Genomic DNA, 21990 nt, shown 5'->3' with positions numbered 1-21990 from the left:
TAGATATTAGTTTGGAGAACTATTTAATAAGTCGCTAATAATCACATATATTATCAATAACTATGACTTACATATGTGGCCTGAGATCGTGTATCAACCCACAGGTTTTTGTCCTGCCTGCGAGTGTGTGTCTCTTTAAACAACTCTCCAGTAGTAGGTGGCCTCTTCAACGACTTCTCCTGCAATTAGAAATAAATCACAATCTCAAATATGAAATTATAGATAGAGTAAACTGAATTTTAAAATCACATACCAAGTTTGCCTTACTGCCAGCCAAAGTCGTAGACCCACCAGTATGCAGTGACCCCCCTTTATTAGATGCCCTGTTTGTCTTGTTCTTTACAGAGAGATTTTTAAACTCATCTGTACCCCAATACTCCTGCAAGGCATGAAGAAAGTTGGGTGCTATCCAATCAGCAGTAGAAGGGTCCTGGCAAGCCTCAGTGTACATCTGTCTTAGTCGCTTTGCAGTGCGACTCTTCCAGGCCTTGAAAATCATCTTTTCGTCCTGGGGAGGAATGGAGAAGTTGCTCTACAGAAACACAATTTCATTAGAAGAGGTACAAACAGTCATATGTAATTACACTTAGTTAAAATTAATACACTATTATTACCTTCCAATCTTTGAACCATTCTATCTTTGTATCATTTGGCACCTTTGCAAAACTTCTGTAAGGCGCATCAAACATCTTCTTAATCGTATCTGTGACCTGATGGAGACCTTTCTGTGGTGGTATCCAACTGATAACACAATAAAATAAAACATAACTACTAACATTCACATAAAATACGCAATGTTAGGCATATTTGATTGAATTACTTACCAAGTGGACCCATCCCATCTCAAAGTTTCTAACGATCTCGATGATGCCTGGGTCTGTGATGACTGCTGCCCGCTTACAGATGGGACAACAGTGGATCCATCTCCTGTGCCCTGTGTAGCAGGTGACTGTGTGGCCTGTGTAGTATGGGGTGCAGAGTGTGAAACTCGCTGTACTGGAGGGGGAGGAGCAATATACCCAGGATTCGGCACCATGATAAATTGCTCCTGTCCCCTAACCTGGGAGGTCTGCACTGTTGCTGGTGTGGACGTCGAAGTCGGAGCGGTAGGTGAAGAAGTGTTGCCACGATCAGTTTGCTGAGTAATACCCTTCTTACCTTTACCTTTACCTGCCATATCTGAATCAAACCATATATATGTTTAGAGACAAATACTATAATTTGTTTAAAATATGAATAATATTGGTGATAACTCAAATTAAATAATCATGGCAACATAGTAAATTGACAAACCTACTTACTTTACCTCATTTACTCTGATAGTTCAAGACTACCTTCATCATCATTCGATGAACGTTCATCCATAATTCCTTCATCCTCGTCTTCTATGATGTCATCCATTTCATTATATCTCATAACTTGGGTAGGAGGGTCAATTATTTCAATTTCATTCAAAGGAGAAGATAAAATTGGAGGGACAACAGTGTCTATTACTACACGTGAAGGAATTGAGTCATCAATTTGATATGCATCTTCATCATCTACTTCATCACTTTCAATTCGACCCCTTGGTTTAGTTTTAATTACAATCCTCCAACTTTTATTACATTTTCCAGGGTAAGATAAGAAATATACTTGTCTCGCATTTTGTGCAATGATGAAGGGGTCAAAGCCTCTATATCTTTTGGTATGGTTAATCTCAATTATATTGTAATGGTTATGTTTACGTGTACCTGTTGGACGTGTTGGATCAAACCATTCACACTTGAATAAGACAATCCTTTTTATGGTTTCACCAGCATATTCAAGCTCAACAATTTCATGAAGTTTTCCATACCAATCACAGTCACCATCACTTGAATTTTCTCTTACACTAACTCCACTATTATCTGTTTTTCTCCCTTGACATGATTCAATAGTTTGAAATTTATACCCATTAACAAAGTAAATTGGCCAACAATATGCTTTATTTTTTGGACCTCTGGACAAGTTATATAGGTCAGGATCTGTGATACCATTAATAGGATCACGCACCTACACATACCATAAATCGATGTCAATTGATTGAATACAGAATAATATTAAAAAGTCGATTAACTAACATGTTAGGGAAATGTCATGACTTACATAACTTTTGAACCATGATGGAAATTGATTAAGGGATTCGTGACCATATAATTGTTCAAAATATCTGTAAACATTGCAACATCATTAACTAGATTTGAATGACCATGATCAGAAAAAATCATTAAAGCAATCATAAGTCACTTACGTTCTGAATGGTTGAACTTCATCACAATTTAATAAGATGTGCAAGTGGGCGGCCTCTGATTCATCACCTAAGATCCATCGTTCTTCACATTTTCCAGATACACGACCTGGTTGGTTGAATATAGATAGACTTGGCTCATTACTACTTTCTCCCCTATCATCATTTCGACCAACCCGAGTTCTCCTAGATTGAACATGAGGTTCAAAATAGTATGTGCAAAAATTTGATGTCTCCCTTGATATATATGCCTGGCATATGGATCCTTCCACTTGAGCTCTATTTTTCACAGTCCTTTTGAACCCTCCAATTTCTCGTTCAAACGGATACATCCACCTGTATTGTACTGGTCCACAAACACGTGCTTCATACGCTAAGTGTATAGGCAAGTGCTCCATGGAGTCAAAGAAACCAGGGGGAAGTATTCTCTCTAATTTGCACAAAATGACAGGAATATTTTTCTCCATAACTAATAGATCTTCAACCCTTAGAGTAGGTGAACACAGGTCCCTAAAGTACTCACTTAACTCAGTCAATGGCTTCCAAACATGGTCTGGTAGTTCCCTAAATGCAGCAGGTAGAAGACACTCCATGAATATGTGGCAATCATGACTTTTCATCCCAAAAAATCTTCCTTGTTCAACATTCACACAACGACTGAGGTTTGATGCGTAATTGTCAGGCATTTTTAACTCCTTCACCCACTTACACACATCTTGTCTTTGTGGTAAAGTCAGAGTGTAACTTGCCTTTGGCTTTGACCATCGACCATCTGCAAGTTGTTGTAACCTCAATTCATGACGCCTACAATATTCTTCTAAATCTTGCCTTGCCTTGACATTATCTTTAGTTTGATCAGTGTCCATTACAATATTCATGATATTGTCAAATACATTTTTTTCCACATGCATCACATCTAAACAATGACGAACTAAGTTATCCTTCCAATATGAGAGCTCCCAGAATATACTTTGTTTGGTCCAATTATGTGTCATCCCATAACCAGGAAACCTAATGGATTTTCCTACTTCTGTTATTTTTGGCAAGTGTTTAACTCTATCCCATACTTGATGACCATTTAAACGGGCGGGAAGGTCCTCATTCTCAACAGTTGCTTTCTTAAATTTGTATGCTTGACGCCTATAAGGATGTTCCATATCTAAAAATCTCCTATGGCAATCAAACCATGAATTTTTTCCTCCATGTTTTAAAGTAAATGCCTTTGTATCCTCCATACAAATTGGACATGCTAATTTCCCTTGAGTCATCCATCCAGACAACATTCCATAAGCAGGAAAATCATTTATCATCCACATCAGTGCTGCCTTCATGATAAAATTTTGCTTCCTTGATACGTCATAAGTTACTACACCCTCACACCATAACTCTTTCAACTCATCAATCAAAGGTTGAAGGTATACATCAATTTTAGCCTTTGGATTTTCTGGACCAGGAATTATTACAGTAAAGAATAAATATAGATTTTTCATGCTCATTTCAGGAGGAAGATTAAAAGGTGTAACCACAATAGGCCAACAAGAATATGGTTTATTAAATTGATTGTTTGGAGCGAACCCATCAGCACATAACCCTAACCTTACATTTCTAGGATCGGATGCAAACTCAGGATACACTTGATCAAAATGTTGCCAAGCCTGACCATGAGAGGGATGAGTCATTATCCCATCACTCCTTTTATTTTCAGCATGCCACGTCATGTAAGGAGCTGAACTCATAGATGCATACAACCTTTTTAGCCTAGGAATCAAAGGCAAATAATGCATTCTACTTTGCGGTACATCTTTATGTTTACCACTTCTACCACCTCTTCTTGGTTTAAACCTAGGCTCTCCACAAAATTTGCAATTGGTCAAAACAACATCATCTTTGTAATACAACATGCAGCCTTTCAAACAACAATCAATTTTGACTTCTTTTAATCCAAGTTTGGAAACTAATTTTTTGGCTTGGTAAAAGTCCTTTGGGATGGAGTCAGGTTCGGGACTAAGCTCACTAATTAATGTAGCCCATTGATCAAATGAACTCTGACTTTGATTGCCTTCTGACTTTATGCTTAACATTCTTATTGCTAAAGATAACTCTAAATGCACACACCCATCCCATAAAGGCTTGTTTGCTGCTTCTAAAACATTATAAAACTTTGCAGCCTCTCCATTAGGTTCTTGTTCAGCTTCAAAATCATGAAAAATTCCAAATTCAGGACCAACAGCATCATAAACCATTTCTTGATAATGACTATTGCTTTCTTCCCAACTTACATTACCTACATGACCACCTGATTGTAATATATTTGAATTACCTACTTGATTTTCTAAATTAACTTCTTCCCCATGCTCAGTCCATATCCAATAATCATGTTTAAATCCAAACTTATACAAATCATATCTAATTGAATCAATATCCAAAAACTTTCTACACTTGCACTTAGAACATGGACACCTAACGACCTGATTGGTGATGAATTGCTGCGAATTACAATAGACGCGTATAAATTCCTCTACACCCTCAAAGAATTTAGGTTTTATTCCCCCCCGACTTGAGTGCAACCTATCATACATTCACTGACGATTTCTGAGAAACATCTTCCTCAAGAACTATATAAACCTAATACAAATATACAATGTGGTATCAACCTTCTAAAATACATTACAGAAAATTTTAATATAAATTTTGGCAGAATCTCCTCTAATACATGTTAATTTCCTTACATTTGTTTACTATTTTTTTACAAAAATAAAAATTTCACCTAAAATCAACTAATAAATTATATAACAATAAATTATTCGATACATCAAACACAAACACATCACAATCCTAAACCGTTCTAGAGCACATTCCCTTGTAACTCCACAACATGCATATTCTACAAACTCCACAAACACAAATAATCCCACAGCACACAATAATCAGGTTCGGAGAAGGACCTCTACGCCCTTCCCCCCAGTCATACAATCTCCAATCCTACAACTCTATCTTAGAAATTTTAAGTCTCTAAAAAACATAAAAAATTAAAAAACTAAACTGATTAAAAGTTAGAGTATCGTATCAGGAATACAATGATGCAAAAAAACTTTCAAATGGTTGCTCCAATAACTCGCAATGGCCAAAACACTGAGCTCTTAGAGAGAGAGAGAGAGGGGGGAGCGAGAGAGAGAAAGGGTTCTGATAATGGGGGAGGGAAAGAGGAGACGCGGTTTTAATGGGTTTCAGTCATTACAGACGGGAAAATCCGTCTGTAATGGGTTTAATGAAACGGTGCGTTTCAGGAGGCACATTACAAACGGATTTTTTCGTCTGTAAATGCGTCAATCCCATTTACAGATGGAAAAATCCGTCTGTAATGTGCCACCTGAAAGGTCGGCTAAAACTGCCATATTTACAGACGGGAAAATCCGTCTGTAATTTCCCGCTATAATATTTCGTCCTATTTTCAAATTACAGACAGAAAAATCTGTCTGTAATTGCTGTCTATAACGTTTGGCGCCAAAAGGCGGGCTAAATACAGACGGATTAAAATCCGTCTGTATTACAGACGGATTTTTTAGAAAATAAAAAAAAATTATTTCACAAATCCGTCTGTAATACAGATGGATTTTAATCCGTCTGTAAAATCTGTCTGTATTAAGCGCTTTTCTAGTAGTGGTCTAAGTTAGCGCTCCAAAAACTCATTTTTGGCGTAGTGTCTTCATGCTTTCTCGACCAATTACCTTGAATGATAATTGGGGGTGTTTGCTCAGGGAAAAGAATATTGACATTGTATAATCATTGGATGTTAATAGAACTAATTATGAGTGGTTGGCAAATATTTGAATACCAATATCAAGATTAAATTAATTAGAACATAAAGAATTGTAGAAGGTGAGCCCATAAGTCCTAGGCTCATCTCATCTAATCTCTCTCATACATCGTATTACTGTTCTTTTAATTTATTGTTAACATTAAGATCTAGTTTTGGTCTATTACAATCCCATTACGTTTAAACAATTGAATCAAGCTATTCTTGGTACTTGAAAATAATCTCTGTGGGACGATAACTTGAGAACTCTTTTCTAAATTCCTTTATTACTTTTTGATGGGTACACTTGCCTATAAACAAAAAGTTATAAGCAAACCAAGTTTTTGAAGAGAATTTATGATTTTACTATCATTATATGTGTGCAATTAATATTGAACTATTATTTTGCATGATATGTGTTAAAAAAAATACTAAACTTTAGGATAAACAATTTTATTAAAGACAGAGAAAGTGTGTATGTTAAATTGTATGCCTAGGTTGAGTCTGAAGGTGTTCAATCTTTGACATATTGTATTGATCTGTATGATGTGAAATTGATTGATGATTATTTGTATTAAAATGACATGTTATGGTGATCTTGAATTTTTGTTTGAAAGTTGATGTTTGTTTTAAAAGGATGAATTGAAATAAATGAATGATGAGGAAATGTATTTTCTTATGTATACGTGAAATCTTAAACATGTTTATTTAATCGAATGATGAGGAAGAAAAATGTAATATTAATGAACGACATTAGAAATGCTGAGAAAAGAATGTTATGAGAAATGTTGAGAAAAGGGGACGGGTTGACACACTTTGTATCTGTGTTGCAATGGTTATCCAACAACTATATATACCTATGAAATACCTCAAGAGATTCTAGGGGCAACGATTGTGAAATTGTGATGGATGTAATATAGTATAGTAATTGTGTAATTATAATATTTGTGTTGTAACATATCAATTTATGTTGTTATGATATATGTGTTGTAATACATTGACAACTACGATTAGGACACATGTATTGTAACATATTAATTGATGTGATATAATACATGTATTATGACATAAGATCACTGTAGAAATATATGTTTATGAATATTACAAATTGAATGATTTAGTGTGTTTTGTTGTGATAATCATTTGTATAATATGTGAATTATTATTAATTAATATATAAAACTATATTAGTTAATATTTTTAGTATCATTCAATTAGTCCATCAAATAAGAGATTTATTGGATTGGAGAGTACTCGCCCATACTAATTATTTTCAGGAGATGAAATTGAAGAGAATTAAAATAAGGTTGATCCGTTCTAGGATCATAGTCCTGTAATATTGTGAGGAATGACTACTCTTTAGGATTTGAATTTTTTTGAAATTTGTAATATTTTATTAAGTTTTCAATTTAAATTGACAAGGTTATGTAATTGTTTTAATGTCAAATCTAGAATTTGTAGCACTGGAAATTTTATAGTAACCATTAATTTAAAGTGTTTATAATATTAATAGTTAATTTTTTTTTATTTTAGTTTATTTTCAAATTTTAGATAAAAAATAAGGATGTTACACTTACGGAGGAAGGAAGACAAGGAAGAAAGAAAAGAAGTGAATTTGACAAATGTTTACTCAAGAAAAATTTCTCACTTAAGCGAAAATGTGAGAAACAAAAATTGGAATCTATGAGATTTTAACTCAAGAAATAATTTTTAACTTGAGTGAAAATTCCTTTTTAGTTCAAGCGAGATTTTCTTGCTCCTAACGCTTCCAAAATTCGTTAAAAGTCAGCCAAAAAAATTCCAAAAGTCCTCTCTCACAAACTCTAATTACTTCTTAAATAGGATTTTCAAAACAATTGAAAATAGCTAAAAATAAACCTCGAGAAAGTGAAACACGATTGTGCATATCCATATCACGCTCATCTTACTCCGCAAAGCACTATCATGCTAAATACTAAGCATGATTATTGTTTATTTAAGTATTGCCATACTTGTTGAGTGTGGCTCTGTTGAATACTAAGCGTGACTTTATTGCTCTTGCTTTCTATCAAATTTCTTCTGATTATGACTATAATATTTTTACAATTCACTAATATTCGATCCATGCTAAACTTAAATAATTAATAAAAAAATCAGTATAAAATTTCAATCAAATAAGAATTAAATATTTTTTAAGAAAGAAGTTATAAAAGGGTCTCAAAACATAGAATCATCTATGTTCCACCTTTTTTGGCAGAATGCGAGACAGAGAGAGAACCATTAATAAAAGGCTCATTTTACTTCTTCTAATGATTTTCTATGTTAGGTGCATGAATGATTTAACGAGGAAAAAAACACACATAGGCTCGTATGATTATAGGATAGGATGAAATGAGGAAAAAGCCACGCCGATAAGACCACTAAAAAGTTGATTTGTTTTTGCAATTCAAACATTAAGGGAAACAAATGTAATGAGTTTCCCTAACGTACGATTACGTGTGTCATGTCCAACCAATTTCGTGATGAATAGAACCTAAAGATGGAAGTCAATGATTGGCTGTAACATGAAATGGAAGACTTGGATTTGTTCATTGATCTCTAGACACAAAATCTGTCTCTTATCTTCCGTTTTTGTCCCAGCGACTTTCCACTACATAATGAGTTTACCACATTCAAGAGGCACATCTATCATGTTAAGAAAGCATCTTTGACAATTTGTCATTAAACATTAGAGACCCACACGGCAAACCTGATAATTTGTTAAATTTAATTAGATAATTATCACAAAACGCTACTTAAGGATAAACATGTTTTTCAAATAATTTCTGTACTAATTTAATATTTTCTCTATCAGAAAGCGTTTGCGAAAGAATATAACGTTACTCTTTTAAATAAATTTTTTTTTTTAAATTTTTGATATATAAATTCATTTTACTACAGTAACTGCGCCTTGTTAATTCCCTAAACTTTATTGTTTACATAAGTAATTATGCTCATGTAAAAAATCTTATCATGTTAGTTCACTTTTACTTTTATACCTAGCCCATGATTTTCTTGAGATTTGGATGAAAGTGAAAAATGTTACATCGATTTTTTATTTTTATTTTTAATTTCAATATGTCATAAACAGAAAACAAGCCAGCCACAGTTTCAACCAAATTGCAATAAGCACAGGGAATATGGACAGATCATTGAGATCCCACCATTCATCGTTCGAAATATAGTAGCATTCATCTGAGTCATCTTTTAATTGCCTCTTATTAGCCAAAACTCCCAAAATTAAATAGAAATGTTCAGAGAATTATGCAGAAAAGTATTAAGCTGCATTCAAAATCATAATTTACTTAGGTATTTATTTAATAATTTTTTATATGTTAATTTATGTCATAAATATAATTATATATTTTATTAAAATAAATAAAAAATTATAAATTATTTTCATAACTTGTCTGTAATTTTTTTTTCTAAACTGACCATATTATCATAAAAAAATTATGTCATAAATTGTCTGTAATTATCTAAAGATTATTAGTTTATTTTAAACAAATTAATTTTGATTACTTATTATACTTAATAATTGTTAAATTTTATTAATTTAACTATTAGTTTAAGAACTTTAATAAGTACACAAATTATAAAAATTTTATAAGTTTTAAAAATTATTTCATACTTTATAAAATAACTTTATTTTAATATACAATACATTTTTAAAACATAAATAAATAATGACTTTAAGATTTTATATTTATTAATGCTTATTTTTCTAAATTTTACATAAAGATAAGATTACATATTTTAACAATTAAATTAGTAAAAATGAATATGTATTATACATTAAGTGAAATAAGTTAACAAATATTTATTCTTTTAGTACATGAATCTCTTTTTTTATGCTGACGTAAGTTACATCAATAATTATACTATTTTCAACAATTATATGTAATGTATATATATTTGTTGAACATTAAATATTAATTGTATAGTAATTTAATTATTTATGTTAAATTTATCAAAATTAAATAGTTATAAAATTATAATTGTAAGTATTTATTTTATATATTTCAAAAATATATATTATATTAATTTTACTAACAATTTATTAGGTGCATTGTTAAACATCAAAGATATACAATGTCCAACATCTGCCATGCTATTTTTCCTAGCCTAAAGCTTATTTCTTTTGGTTTTAACCTACTCCATCTTTCATGCCTAATTTTATTACTAAAGTAATTAATTTCAACATATTTTTCAACTGTCCACCATAATTACATGCAAAGACTGAATTTTTGCAAGTAAATGCAATTAATCATTAGAAACTCTTCTACGAGCAAACATCAATACTAAAGTATTTTAATTTGTTCAAAATTCAGCTCATTTTTTTATTATTTTTTATTATGAAATTACTAAAATATAATATTTTTGACAAATTTACCTTAATATGGTAATTTTTTTAAAAAATATCAATGACAATTTTACATGTCAGTTAATTATTTATGCATAAAAGTTGCCTTTGGCAATTTTAGGCTGGGAAAAATATTAATTTGTCACTACTGAGTATCATCATTGGCAAGATTTGAAAAAAAGAAGTAAAAAGCAAACTAAAAATGTCATTAAACTAAAAATGTCATTGGCAACTTTTGACTGTTAGAAAAATTTTTACTTTTTAAAAGTTGAGTAGCCAACAATGACCTTTTACCCATGAAAATTATTAAAAGAAATGTTTTTAATAATAAATCGCTAATAACAAATTTTAATTGGTGAGACTATAAATATTGCGATCCCCATTGATAGCAAGTCGTTCCTAAAAGGTTTTCAAGCATTTGTTAGTACTATAGTGTTGAATCTTATGTTAGAAGAAAATGAGTGTGGCAATTATAGTTTATTTTAAGGGTGAGATTGTACCAAATATAAGTGGAGGTGTGATATTTAGATGCGAGAAGCCATCATGTCTATATATTTCATATAATGTATCATTTTGAGATTAAAGTATTAGATTTGTCAATATATTGAAGTCTCATTCCCAAAAATAGTAGAAAGTATTACATATCTCCCGTCTTGATATTTTGACGGTTCATGCAATATCATACAATTCTAATAGGCAATAATGATGTTGTTGTTACTTTGCATGATACAACTCAAAAAAAGTCAAGTAGCAAGTGTACTAGTGAGGTTGTAGCAAATTTTAAAATATGGAATCACTTTTGAGTCTCAAATATCATCCTCAAGGATTGGTTTTTCCAATTATCAATTCACAAATTAACATCTAGTCGATCCATACAATTGATTGGAAGGTTTGCATTATGTGAAAATTAGAAATAACAAGTGCAGAAAAATGTAGACTTGAAGTAAAATAGAACTACGAATTTTGTATTAGAAAAGTATCAATGGAATGTAGTTAGAGAAACTATTTCAGCAAATTCTCAATGACAACTTAATCAAGTTCTGAACTCTTAAGTGTTCTGGTTTAGTTGATAATCAATTTCACTTAGTTTTAACCATAGGTCAATCCCTTGACTCAATGATCCTAATGTTCAACTTAATCACTCTAATTCCTTAAGTGTAATTCAATTAAACATTGTATTAAGAGTTAGAAACTATAGGATTACAAGGTTATTAGTACTTATCCCTAAGATACCATTAACCTTGGCAATTAACTCAAATATGAGCAATTAGTTCAATTTCCATTGATAAAAGTTCTCTAAGTTCAACTAATTGAATTATCATCCAACAAGTGTAGTAAAACTAGAATTACTTGCTCAATCTAATAAAAAACTCAAGGTTCAAATCCAAATCAAATTAACATCTCAAATTCAGATCCGTAGATCCCTAACAAAGAAGTTTAGAACATTACAGATTAAGGAAAGAAAGAAAGAGAAAAAGAAGAGCAGTAGAAGTTCATCTTTAATCCAATCCCCAATTTGATTCCTCAAGAATTGAAGCTTGGAAATTGCCCCCAATCTCTCTCTCTCTCTCTACCTCTCCTAAGAGGTGAAAATGAAATAAAAATGACAAAAGATTCCAAATCTCTAAATTGAGTTCATATTTATAATTTTCCTGCCTTTCTGACATGGTGATGAATCCATATTTTATTGAATTTTTACTTGCCTTTCTAGTGTTCTTTAATAGAAAAATTAGACTTAAAAAGTGTAAATAAGATGAAAATCTCATTTAGGTCAAATATCATAGATTTCTTATTTTTTGGTTAATTTACACATATTTACATAGATATAATTTTAAATTTTAATCATTTGAATAATTTTTCAAGAATTTCTAGACTTATTCTTATGGATTTTTCGCCTTGGAGAAAATTTGAGGTGAAAGTGATCACTTTAAGAAGTGATTGTGACCACTACAGCAAGTCAGATCTAGAGGGCAGACCAAAGTGATTACTTTTAGAAGTGATAGTGGACACTACAGCAAGTTAGATCCAGAGGGCAGACCAAAGTGATCACTTTTAGTAGTGATAGTGGACAGTACAGAGACCCCAGATTGTAATAGGCTTGCGCGTAGCTACTTTCAAATCCATAGTGACAACTACAGCAAGGGCCAAACTGATACAACATTGCTCGTAGCCACTTTCAAATCCATAGTATGCATAACTACTTTTAGATCCCATAGTGACAACTCCAAAGAAGAGTGACAGGACTAGGAGGTTGTGCGTAGTTACTATCGTTTTCATAGTAGTTACTATGGACGACGACCATTTCACTATAAATGAATTTTTGGAAATTATGGTTAGAGAGTTTTTCACACTTTTAGATTTTTGCCATTTTGGGAACACTTGCAAAGCTTAAGTCAGCCTTGGGTAACAGTTAAGGACTCAACCTAGGGTTTGATTCACAATTTCTCTTTACTTTACTTTGATTTTTACATTCATGTCATTGAATTCTCTTTGTTTTCATCTTGTATTTGTGAGACCCATCCTCATGGAGGGCTGAATCTTTTGTAATCCTTAGTGAGTTCACTTGAATTCCGGGGTTATGAATATTAATACAATTTCTTTTCCTTCATGAATTTCTTTTTCCCAATCTTTTGAATTGAATTAATGGTTGAATAAGGGGACATTGCTTAATTAACCCTAATTCATTTTAATGAGATTCTTAACTTGGTTTGCTTAATTCTAGGTTAATTTCTAAGGTTGCATAATCTTAGGAAAAGGGGTTGGTGTCCATTGAATTTGCTTAAATTCGTATGAAGTTTTAAGGTTGATTCTCGCTTATGGAATTAATCTAATTCAAAAGAAGAGGAAAAGTGTTAAATGTTGAGAGGAATGGGGATAGAATCACGTGAATGAACTAAGGATTGTTACACTTTATTGACTAAATTTTACCACTTTGTTTCTTGCTCCCTTTATTGAATTTGGAAATTAAACAAATCCTCCCTTTTTACTTGCTTTCATAGTGAATGTTTGTAACATGTTTAATGCACATTTTCAACCAAAGTCATCGGAGACAACCTAGGCTTGCATCCTAGACTACACAAAATTTTTGTATACTTTGATGAGGATTGGCAACAAATCTCTATGCAAATCTTTCATTCATCACATGGTCACTATTTCTACTGAAAGTAACCATGCATAAGGCTTTCTGTGAAGTTTCCAGCCTAAAGTAATCACTATCAATGAAGAAAGTAATCACTTTGTGGTGTTTTTGCAAAATTTGACATAAGCATGTTCACTATGGGTGTAGAGAGTGATCATGTGCAACTCTCTTCATGTCATAGCTCTATTTAGTTATCATTTTATGTGTAGAAAGTGATAATGCCTAGCTTATATGGGTGCACGTATTCATTCTGAGCGCTAAAAGGAGTAACACACAACTCTTTTTCTGCTAAATAGACGTGTGGGTGTTCACTCTAGGTACTTATAGTGATCACACGTAACTCTTTTCTTGAATATTGACATTATAGTGTTCACTTTATACAAAAATAGTAAACACTTTCATTCCTACTTCTAGACAAAGGCTCTCTAGTGTTCACTTTATACAAAAATAGTGAACATTTTCATAATACTTTGCTGAATTTACTCTAAAGTTGTCACTTTATGTGCCACTAGTGATCACTCTCTGTATACAACTTTGAATTCTTCACTCTTTAAGTCTAGATTTGCCACTTTGTTCTATTTTTTTCTTTTTGAATCTTAGCCTGATGACTCTCAACTTAAAATTTCCTACAAAATTTTGTTTTATAATAAGCAATTTATACTAAAAATGCATAAAATCTAAAATAACTAAACTATTTAAAGAAAATTGAACATTTTAGCATTTTTATGGGGTTTTAACTTTATCAATCAACTTTACTATTGAAAAAATACTAAAAATTGAACTGTAAAATATGAATTTACTAGATGTTCAACAAATGTTTCAAATACATTAATAACGTCATCCTCCAAGTCGTACCGTTGAGTTTGATGATGATGCTAATGATAAGAAGTCCCATTTGGTTGGGTAACATCCATTTGGAGAGCCACCCTTCATTTTTTATTTTGATCTTGATGCTATGAATGCTTCAAAGTTTCTAGTGTACGTTAACTTAGGTATGTAAAATTTATAATAATGTTAGTGAATTCAATTTTAGTTCTATTAATTAGTTTATGTTTGCTATTAGTAGGTAACACAAATAGATAATGAATTGTATGTTGGAAGGTAATTCAGTGACAAAGAAGCTATTATACAAACAATAAAGCATCTTAGTATATCAAAAGGTGAGGACTATAAAGTGTTTAAGTCTGAACCAAATACATTTTATTTTAAATGTGTAAGATATGACATAGATTCTAGGTGATTTTTGTAGGTGATTTTTTCAAGCTAGTTTCAGAAAGAACGAGTATTTTTTGAAAATAAAAAATATAACAATCCACATACTTGTACTAGTTGAAGCATTTCTCAAGATCATAGAAAGTTGGATACTGACACAATTCTAGAATGTATAAAGTCAATAGTAAAATCTGATCTTTCTTTTAAAATAAAACTAGCGATTGGGGAGATTCAATCTTGATTTAGGTCATTGATGAATCCATATTTTATTGAATTTTTACTTGTCGTTTTAGTGTTTCTTGATAGAAAAAGTAAACATAGGAAGTGTAAATAACATAGAAATATCATTTTGGTCAAATATCATAGATTTCTTAATTTTTGATTAATTTACATTGATTTACATAGATATAATTTGCAATTTTGATCATTTAAATAATTGTGCAGGAATTTCTTGACTTATTCCATAGATTTTTAGCCTTTGAGAAAATTTGAGTTGAAAGTGACCACTTTTAGAAATGATAGTGGACACTACAGCAAGCTAGATCCAGAGGGCAGACCAACGTGATCACTTTCAGAGTGATAGTGGACACTACAGAGACCCCAAATTGCAAAAAGCCTGCACGTAGCTACTTTGAAATCTATAGTGACAACTACAATATCCAGCACTGCGTGTAGCCACTTTCAAACCATAGTGGCAACTCCAAAGAGGAATGACAGGATTGGGAGGCTGCACGTAGCTACCATGATTTTCATAGTAACTACTATGGGTGACAACCACTTCACTATAAATAGATTTTTGGAAATTAGGGTTAGAGAACTTTTCACACTTTTAGATTTTTTCCATTTTGGGAACACTTGCAGAGCTTAGGTCTGTCTTGGGTGACAGTCAAGGACCAATTCATATTTCTCTTTACTTTCCTTTGATTTTACATCCATGTCATTGAATTCTCCTTATTTCTATTTTGTATTTGAGAGACCCATCCTCATGGAGGGCTAGATCATTTGTAATCCTTAGTGAGTTCACTTGAATTCTTGAATTCCTGGGTTATTAATGTTAATACAACTCCTTTTCCTTCATGAATTTCTATTTCCCAATCCTTTGAATTGAATTAATGGTTGAATGAGGGGGACATTTCTCAATTAACCCTAATTTATTTTATTGAGTTTCTTAACTTGGTTTGCTTAATTCTAAGTTAATTTCTAAGGTTGCGTAATCTTAGGAAAAGGGGTTGAAGTCCATTGGATTTGCTTAAATTTGTATGGGGTTTCAAGGCTAATTCTCGCTTGTTGAGTTAATCTAATTCAAGGGAGAGGAAGAGTGTTAAATATTGAGAGGAATAGGGATAGAATCATGTGAATGAACTAAGGATTGCTACGTCTTATTGATTGAATTGATAATTTCATTACTTGCTTTTAAATTGAATCTGGAAACCAAACAAACCCACCTTTTTACTTGCTTTCATAGTGAATGTTTGTAACATGTTTAATACACATTTTAAACCAAAGTCATTGGAGACAACCTAGGTTTGCATCCTAGACTACATGAAATTTCTACATACTTTGATGAAGATTGGTGAAAAATCTTTATGCAATCTGAGAGATCATCAAATTGGCGTCGTTGTCGGGGACTTTGGTGTTAATTTTGCATTGAATTTGTTAAACACTCTATTTTAGTGTTCTATTTTTAAATTTTCTGCATTATGAATATTTTGGCATTGATATAGCTTTATAAAAGAAAGAGTAGTTCTACAATTAGGTACATGTTTATGCTGTTTTTCTGCAACTTTTGGGTGTTAGTTTCTGCATCTTTCATTTCACTATTCTGCACCTCCAATTTTTTCTGCAGTCTGCTTTATTTTGCTGTATAATTCTGCAGAATATTTTGCCTTTGTGCCGCACTTTTCCTTGCAATCGTTTTGTAGCTTCTTTTTGTTTCTTGTTGCTTGGTATTATTGCTTCATTTTACTGCACTTAGACATTATTTTTCTGCATAATTGATGTTTACACTATTTTGCATTCTTGCCACTCTATTTAGCTTACTCTTTCTCATTTCTTGTAGTTAATTTCTAATGCATGACCAGATCAAATCCTGGAGACTTATACCCACTTGATCCAGAGATTGATAGGACATTTTCTCAGAACATTAGAACACATAGACATAATTTTGAACATTTTGAGGAACTCTTATCTCCTTCATCTATTTACTTATCACCACATTCCTTATATTCTAAATTGAACCAAATGGCTAACAACAAAAGAACATTAAAGGAATTGGCTGCACCTGACATAACTTATCAAACTTTATGCGTATAGTATCCTGACATTAATGCACCTTTTGTTCTTAAAACAGTACTAATACACTTGTTGCTAAGATTTCATGGCCTTGCAGGTGAAGCCCACATAAGCACCACAAGGAATTCCACATAATTTGTTCGACTATGAGGCCACAAGGTGTACCTGAAGAGCATGTCAAATTGAATACTTTCCCATTCTCTCTGATGGATGCAACCAAGGATTGGCTCTACAAGTTGCTGAACCCAATAAGCTGGAACACAAACTTGATGAATTAGCATCCATGGTAAGCAATTAACTTCCATGCAGAAGAGTGCTACTGCATCTTCACCTCCTCCACCATCTATTCCAGCTATGTTGTGTAGCAATTGTTTAGCTACAGACCACTACACTGATAGCTATCCTACACTACAAGAATCTGACACTTTAGAAGGTAATCCTCAGGCTTATGCTGCAAATATTTATACTAATAAGTTTCTCTTTCAAAATTCGCAGTAACAACCCAATTAGGATCTATTTTCCAATAGATACAACCTAGGCTGGAAGAACCATCCAAATTTGAGATGAAGGAACAACTCTTAACTGCAAAACTAGCAGCAAGGCAATCAGTATCAAGGACATCATTATGGCCCAAATAGGTCCCATCAATCCCCACATCAACCAAAACAAGCCCAACAACATCACCAACCATCTTCCTCACAACCAAGTGCATCCCAGAAAAATGAGCCATCATTGGAAGAGCTCATGAAGCAATTGACCATGAACATCACTTTCCAGCAAAGAACCAAGGCTAGTATTAAGACTTTGGAGAATCAAGTGGGACAGTTAGCCTTCTCTCTGAACCAAATGTAATCTCAAGGTTTAGGAAATTTCCTTGCACAAATTGTTATAAATCCTACAAATGTAAGTGAAATTACCCTGAAATATGGAAAAGTGATGCAAGAGCCCATCATTCCCAAAGAGAAAGAAGACTCAAGCTGTACTCTAGCTACAGTTGATCAAAATGGAGAGGAAAAAGCTCAAGAACAATCAAAACTTGCACCTGCCCAACCAAAGGTGGTAGAAGGTGTTGAAAGAGCAGTTCCTCTACCATTTCCTCAGAGCGTCATACAGTCAAGTAAGAAGATTGAAGAGGCTGAAAAAGAGATTTTAGAGACCTTCAAGAAGGTAGAGGTGAACATATCTCTACTAGATGCAATCAAGCAAATACCCAAATACGCTAAGTTTTTAAAAGATTTGTGTACCCATAAGAGGCGTCTTAAGGGTAATGAAAAGGTAAACATAGGTAGGAATATTTCTGCACTTTTTTAGAAACAAAGGTCCACAATGCCTAAGAAATGTAATGACCCAGGAACATTCACCATTCCATACATCATTGGTAATAATAGGATTGAGAATGCCACGCTAGATTTAAAAGCATCCATAAATGTCATGTTATTGTCCATTTTCACTTTACTATATCTTGGCCCTCTGCAGCCTACAAGTGTAGTTATCCAGTTAGCCAACAGGAGCATAACAAACTCAGCTGGGATTGTTGAAGATGTGCTAGTCAGAGTATATGATCTGATCTTTCCAGCTGACTTGTACATCCTGATATGTAAAAGGGAGAGTCAATGAAGAGTGCTGCACCAATCATCCTAGGAAGATCGTTCTTGAAGACACTGGGACACTCACTATGGAGTTTGGAGACAGCATCTTGCACTTCAACATTTTGGATGCCATGAAGCACCTATCTGAAGAGCATTCAGTCTTCCAAATTGATTTGTTTGATGCTATGATAGATGAACAATTTTTTGAATTTCTAGAATATTTTTCTCTTAATTTTTCTAAATGTATAGACACTTCTATTTGTGAATATTATAATAATTCCTCTATGTGTGACACTTGTATTTCTGACTTTTTGAATATAAATTTTGCAACTTATGATATTGAAGAGATTGAAAAATTTGTAGGGGAAGAATGTGATTTACTGATCAGCAAGTACAATTGAATCTAACCCCTTTGATTTGAATGTTACGAAAATTTCTTCCACTGAAAGTGCCAAATCACTTCCCTCTATAAAGCAACCTCCCACACTAGAGCTAAAACTCTTGCCAGAACATTTGAAGTATGCTTATCTAGAGGCAGATGAAAAGCTCCTAGTGATAATCGCCACTAAGCTGAATGTTAATCAAGAGGAGAGACTTCTTAAAGTGATAAAGAGACACAAGAAAGCCATAGGCTAGAACCTCGCTGATATTCCTGGAATCAGCCCTTCTCTGTGCATGCATAGAATACTGTTGGAGGAAGGTGCTAAACTAGTGAGGTAGCCTCAAAGGAGAGTGAATTCCATCATTCTAGACGTGGTGAAGAAGGAAGTCACCAAGTTACTGCAGGCTGGGATCATCTACCCTATTTCAGACAACACTTGGGTCAGCCCAGTCCAAGTGGTTCCAAAGATGCATTGACACTAACCTTATCCTAAATTTTGAAAAATGCTATTTCATGGTAGAACTGATGAATCCATATTTTTACTAGTATTTTACTATAGTTTTAACCTATTCAATAAGGAAAATATGTTAGGAAAAGCAGAAAAACTCATAAAAATATAATGATTGAAGATTTTCTTTAAATACATAGTTGTTTTAGAATTTGTGAATTTTCTGTGTAGAATTTAAGAATTTTATCATGTTTTTGTAGAAAAATCTGAGCCAAGTGCATGAAGATGGAAGATCAATGGAAGGATAGAGGAAAAGTGGCAATTCTGAACTCAAAGAACAAGATTAATGGAATGAAAGCTGGGCGTGATCACTATTGTTAGTGAAAGTGATTGTTCTAGAGCATAAATGAGGAATATAGTCTGGGCGTGGTCACTCTTACCAGCGAAAGTGAGTGTTCCAGAGAGTCTTTCAAAAGAACATACTGGGTGTTATCACTATTGCTGGCAAAAGTGAGCGTTCCAGAGGACTTCAATCTCAGCAAGGTTCTGCGTGATTACTTTTGCTAGTGAAAGTGGATGTTCCAGAGAGGAGTGTATCAAGGCAAGTTGTGCGTGGTCACTTTTGCTCTCGAAAGTGATCACACGCATTTCCCAACCTCCTGCATTGCTACTCTTATCAATGAAAGTGAATGTTCCAGTCTTTCAAAAACTACATGAGCCTCTGCGTGACCACTCTTATGAAGCAAAGTGACAATGCCCAGAGTGTGAAAAAATTATAAATTGTAGAAACGCTTAGATTTTTGGATCTTTTGTTCATTTTTCATTTCCACTTAGTTCTTGGGTGTGAAGAGAGTCTAAGAGAGAGATTGGGGATGAACTTCGAGCTCCAACCTAGAGGAATCAGATTAGGGATCAACTGAAGATGGCTCTTCTGTGTTCTTTCTCTTCTTCTCTTTCTTTTCCTTTCTCTGCTTTAATGGCTGTGTAATTTCTTCATAGTTAGGGATTGTATATCCAAAACGAACATGTTAAATTGATTCTGGATCTGGATTTCAAGGTTTGGAATGAATTGAGCGGTTGATTCTGCACTTTACGTAGTAATTAAATGGAAATTTGATTAACTAATTTCAGAGGAACTCTTGTCAATGGAAATTGAATTTGTTCTTTAGATCTGAACCAATCACCAAGATTATAGCTTTCTTAGGGATAAGAGAACTTGATCTTGCAATCCTCTGATTTCTCACACTTAAAGCAACATTGAATTGAATCAGATCTAAGGAATTAAAGTGATTTAATTGAATATTAGGTTCACTGAGTTAAGGAATTAACCTCTAAATAATACAACGTGAAACTGATTGTCATTCTTTCCAATGACTTGTAAGTTCAAAACTTTATTGAACATTGGAGTTTTGGTGAAGCAACTCCCTAGCTATGGTTTCTACCTCTGTTTTCTCACATTTACTTGTTCATTGTTCTATTTTTCTTTTGATTTTAACATTTGTCAATTTTAATTCCAAACACTCTTTGAAATTTGTTAAGCTTAACTAATTGTGGCCTTGTGAGGTGGTAATTGAATACTTTTATTCCTTGAGATCGATACTTGGGACTCTAACACAGTTCTATCATTTTTTATAACTTGCTACATCAACACTAGCACACTTACTAGTCAATTCAACTTCTATTTGAAGTGTGACAAGAACAAGGTGCAGTGTTAAGTCATATCATATCTGAAAAAGGCATTAAGGTAGATCCTGCAAAATTAGATGTTATTGCATAATTGCCTTACCCTTCTTGTGCCTGAGAGGTTCATGCTTTCCTTGGCCATGTAGGATTTTACAGGAGATTCATCCAGAACTTCTCCAAGATTGCCATCCTTCTATCAAAACTTCTACAAAAAAAAACTGAGTTCAACTTTGATTAAAAGTACAAAGAAGCATTTAATATTCTTAAGGAAACCTTGACCACTCTGCTTATCATCCAACCCCCAGATTGGACTAAGTCAATTGAATTGATGTGTGATGCATCCAATTTTGCAGTAGGAGCTGCCCTAGCAGAGGGGGTTGGTAAGCTTCCTCACATTATTTATTATGCTTCTAGAACCTTGGATCCAGGACAATGTAATTACACCATTATTGAAAAAGAATTATTGGCCATAGTCTTTGCATTGGATAAGTTTAGGTCATACCTTTTAGGGTCAAAAGTTGTGGTTTTTACTGATCATTTTGCCTCAGTATTTTTTGAAAAAGACAGATTCTAAGCCTAAGCTGATTAGATGGATGCTCTTACTTCAAGAGTTTGATTTAGAGATCAAGGATAGAAGTGGAAATCATAATTTGGTAGCTGACCACCTGAGCAGAATAGAGGGTGTTCCTGACCCTATTCCACTTTTAGATGATTTTCTTGATAAGCAACTCTTAGAGTTATATGTTTCATAGGCACCCTGTTGTGCTGACATTGTTAATTTTCTAGTTATAGGGGCCTT

The 21990-nt window shown here is 33.1% G+C and overlaps 1 protein-coding gene across 1 annotated transcript; it reads right to left on the bottom strand.

Moving 5' to 3' along the window:
* Window positions 1-820: 820 nt before the first annotated feature.
* LOC113874279 lies at window positions 821-3600 on the bottom strand. Its single transcript, XM_027512516.1, has 4 exons — window positions 2290-3600; window positions 1734-2034; window positions 1335-1493; window positions 821-1170 (listed from the first exon to the last, which is right to left on the bottom strand). The coding sequence occupies exons 1-4, from the start codon at window positions 3598-3600 to the stop codon at window positions 821-823; spliced, it is 2121 nt and encodes a 706-aa protein (XP_027368317.1).
* Between the last annotated feature and the right edge of the window lie 18390 nt (window positions 3601-21990).

Source organism: Abrus precatorius, unplaced genomic scaffold (genome assembly GCF_003935025.1).
Source record: "Abrus precatorius isolate BTA unplaced genomic scaffold, Abrus_2018 Scaffold8, whole genome shotgun sequence".
Lineage (NCBI taxonomy): Eukaryota > Viridiplantae > Streptophyta > Magnoliopsida > Fabales > Fabaceae > Abrus > Abrus precatorius.
This window is presented reverse-complemented; position numbering and strand designations above follow the sequence as displayed.

What these genes read in the sequence shown, in the direction of transcription:
- LOC113874279 (XM_027512516.1), bottom strand. Translation starts at nt 3,600, where the DNA reads ATGAAGGCAGCACTGATGTGGATGATAAATGATTTTCCTGCTTATGGA. An exon ending in TCTTATTAAATTGTGATGAA is followed by an intron (nt 2,035 to 2,289) that starts GTTCAACCATTC and finishes TGGTATGTGTAG; the next exon opens with GTGCGTGATCCTATTAATGG. An exon ending in TTCATCGAATGATGATGAAG is followed by an intron (nt 1,171 to 1,334) that starts GTAGTCTTGAAC and finishes CAGATATGGCAG; the next exon opens with GTAAAGGTAAAGGTAAGAAG.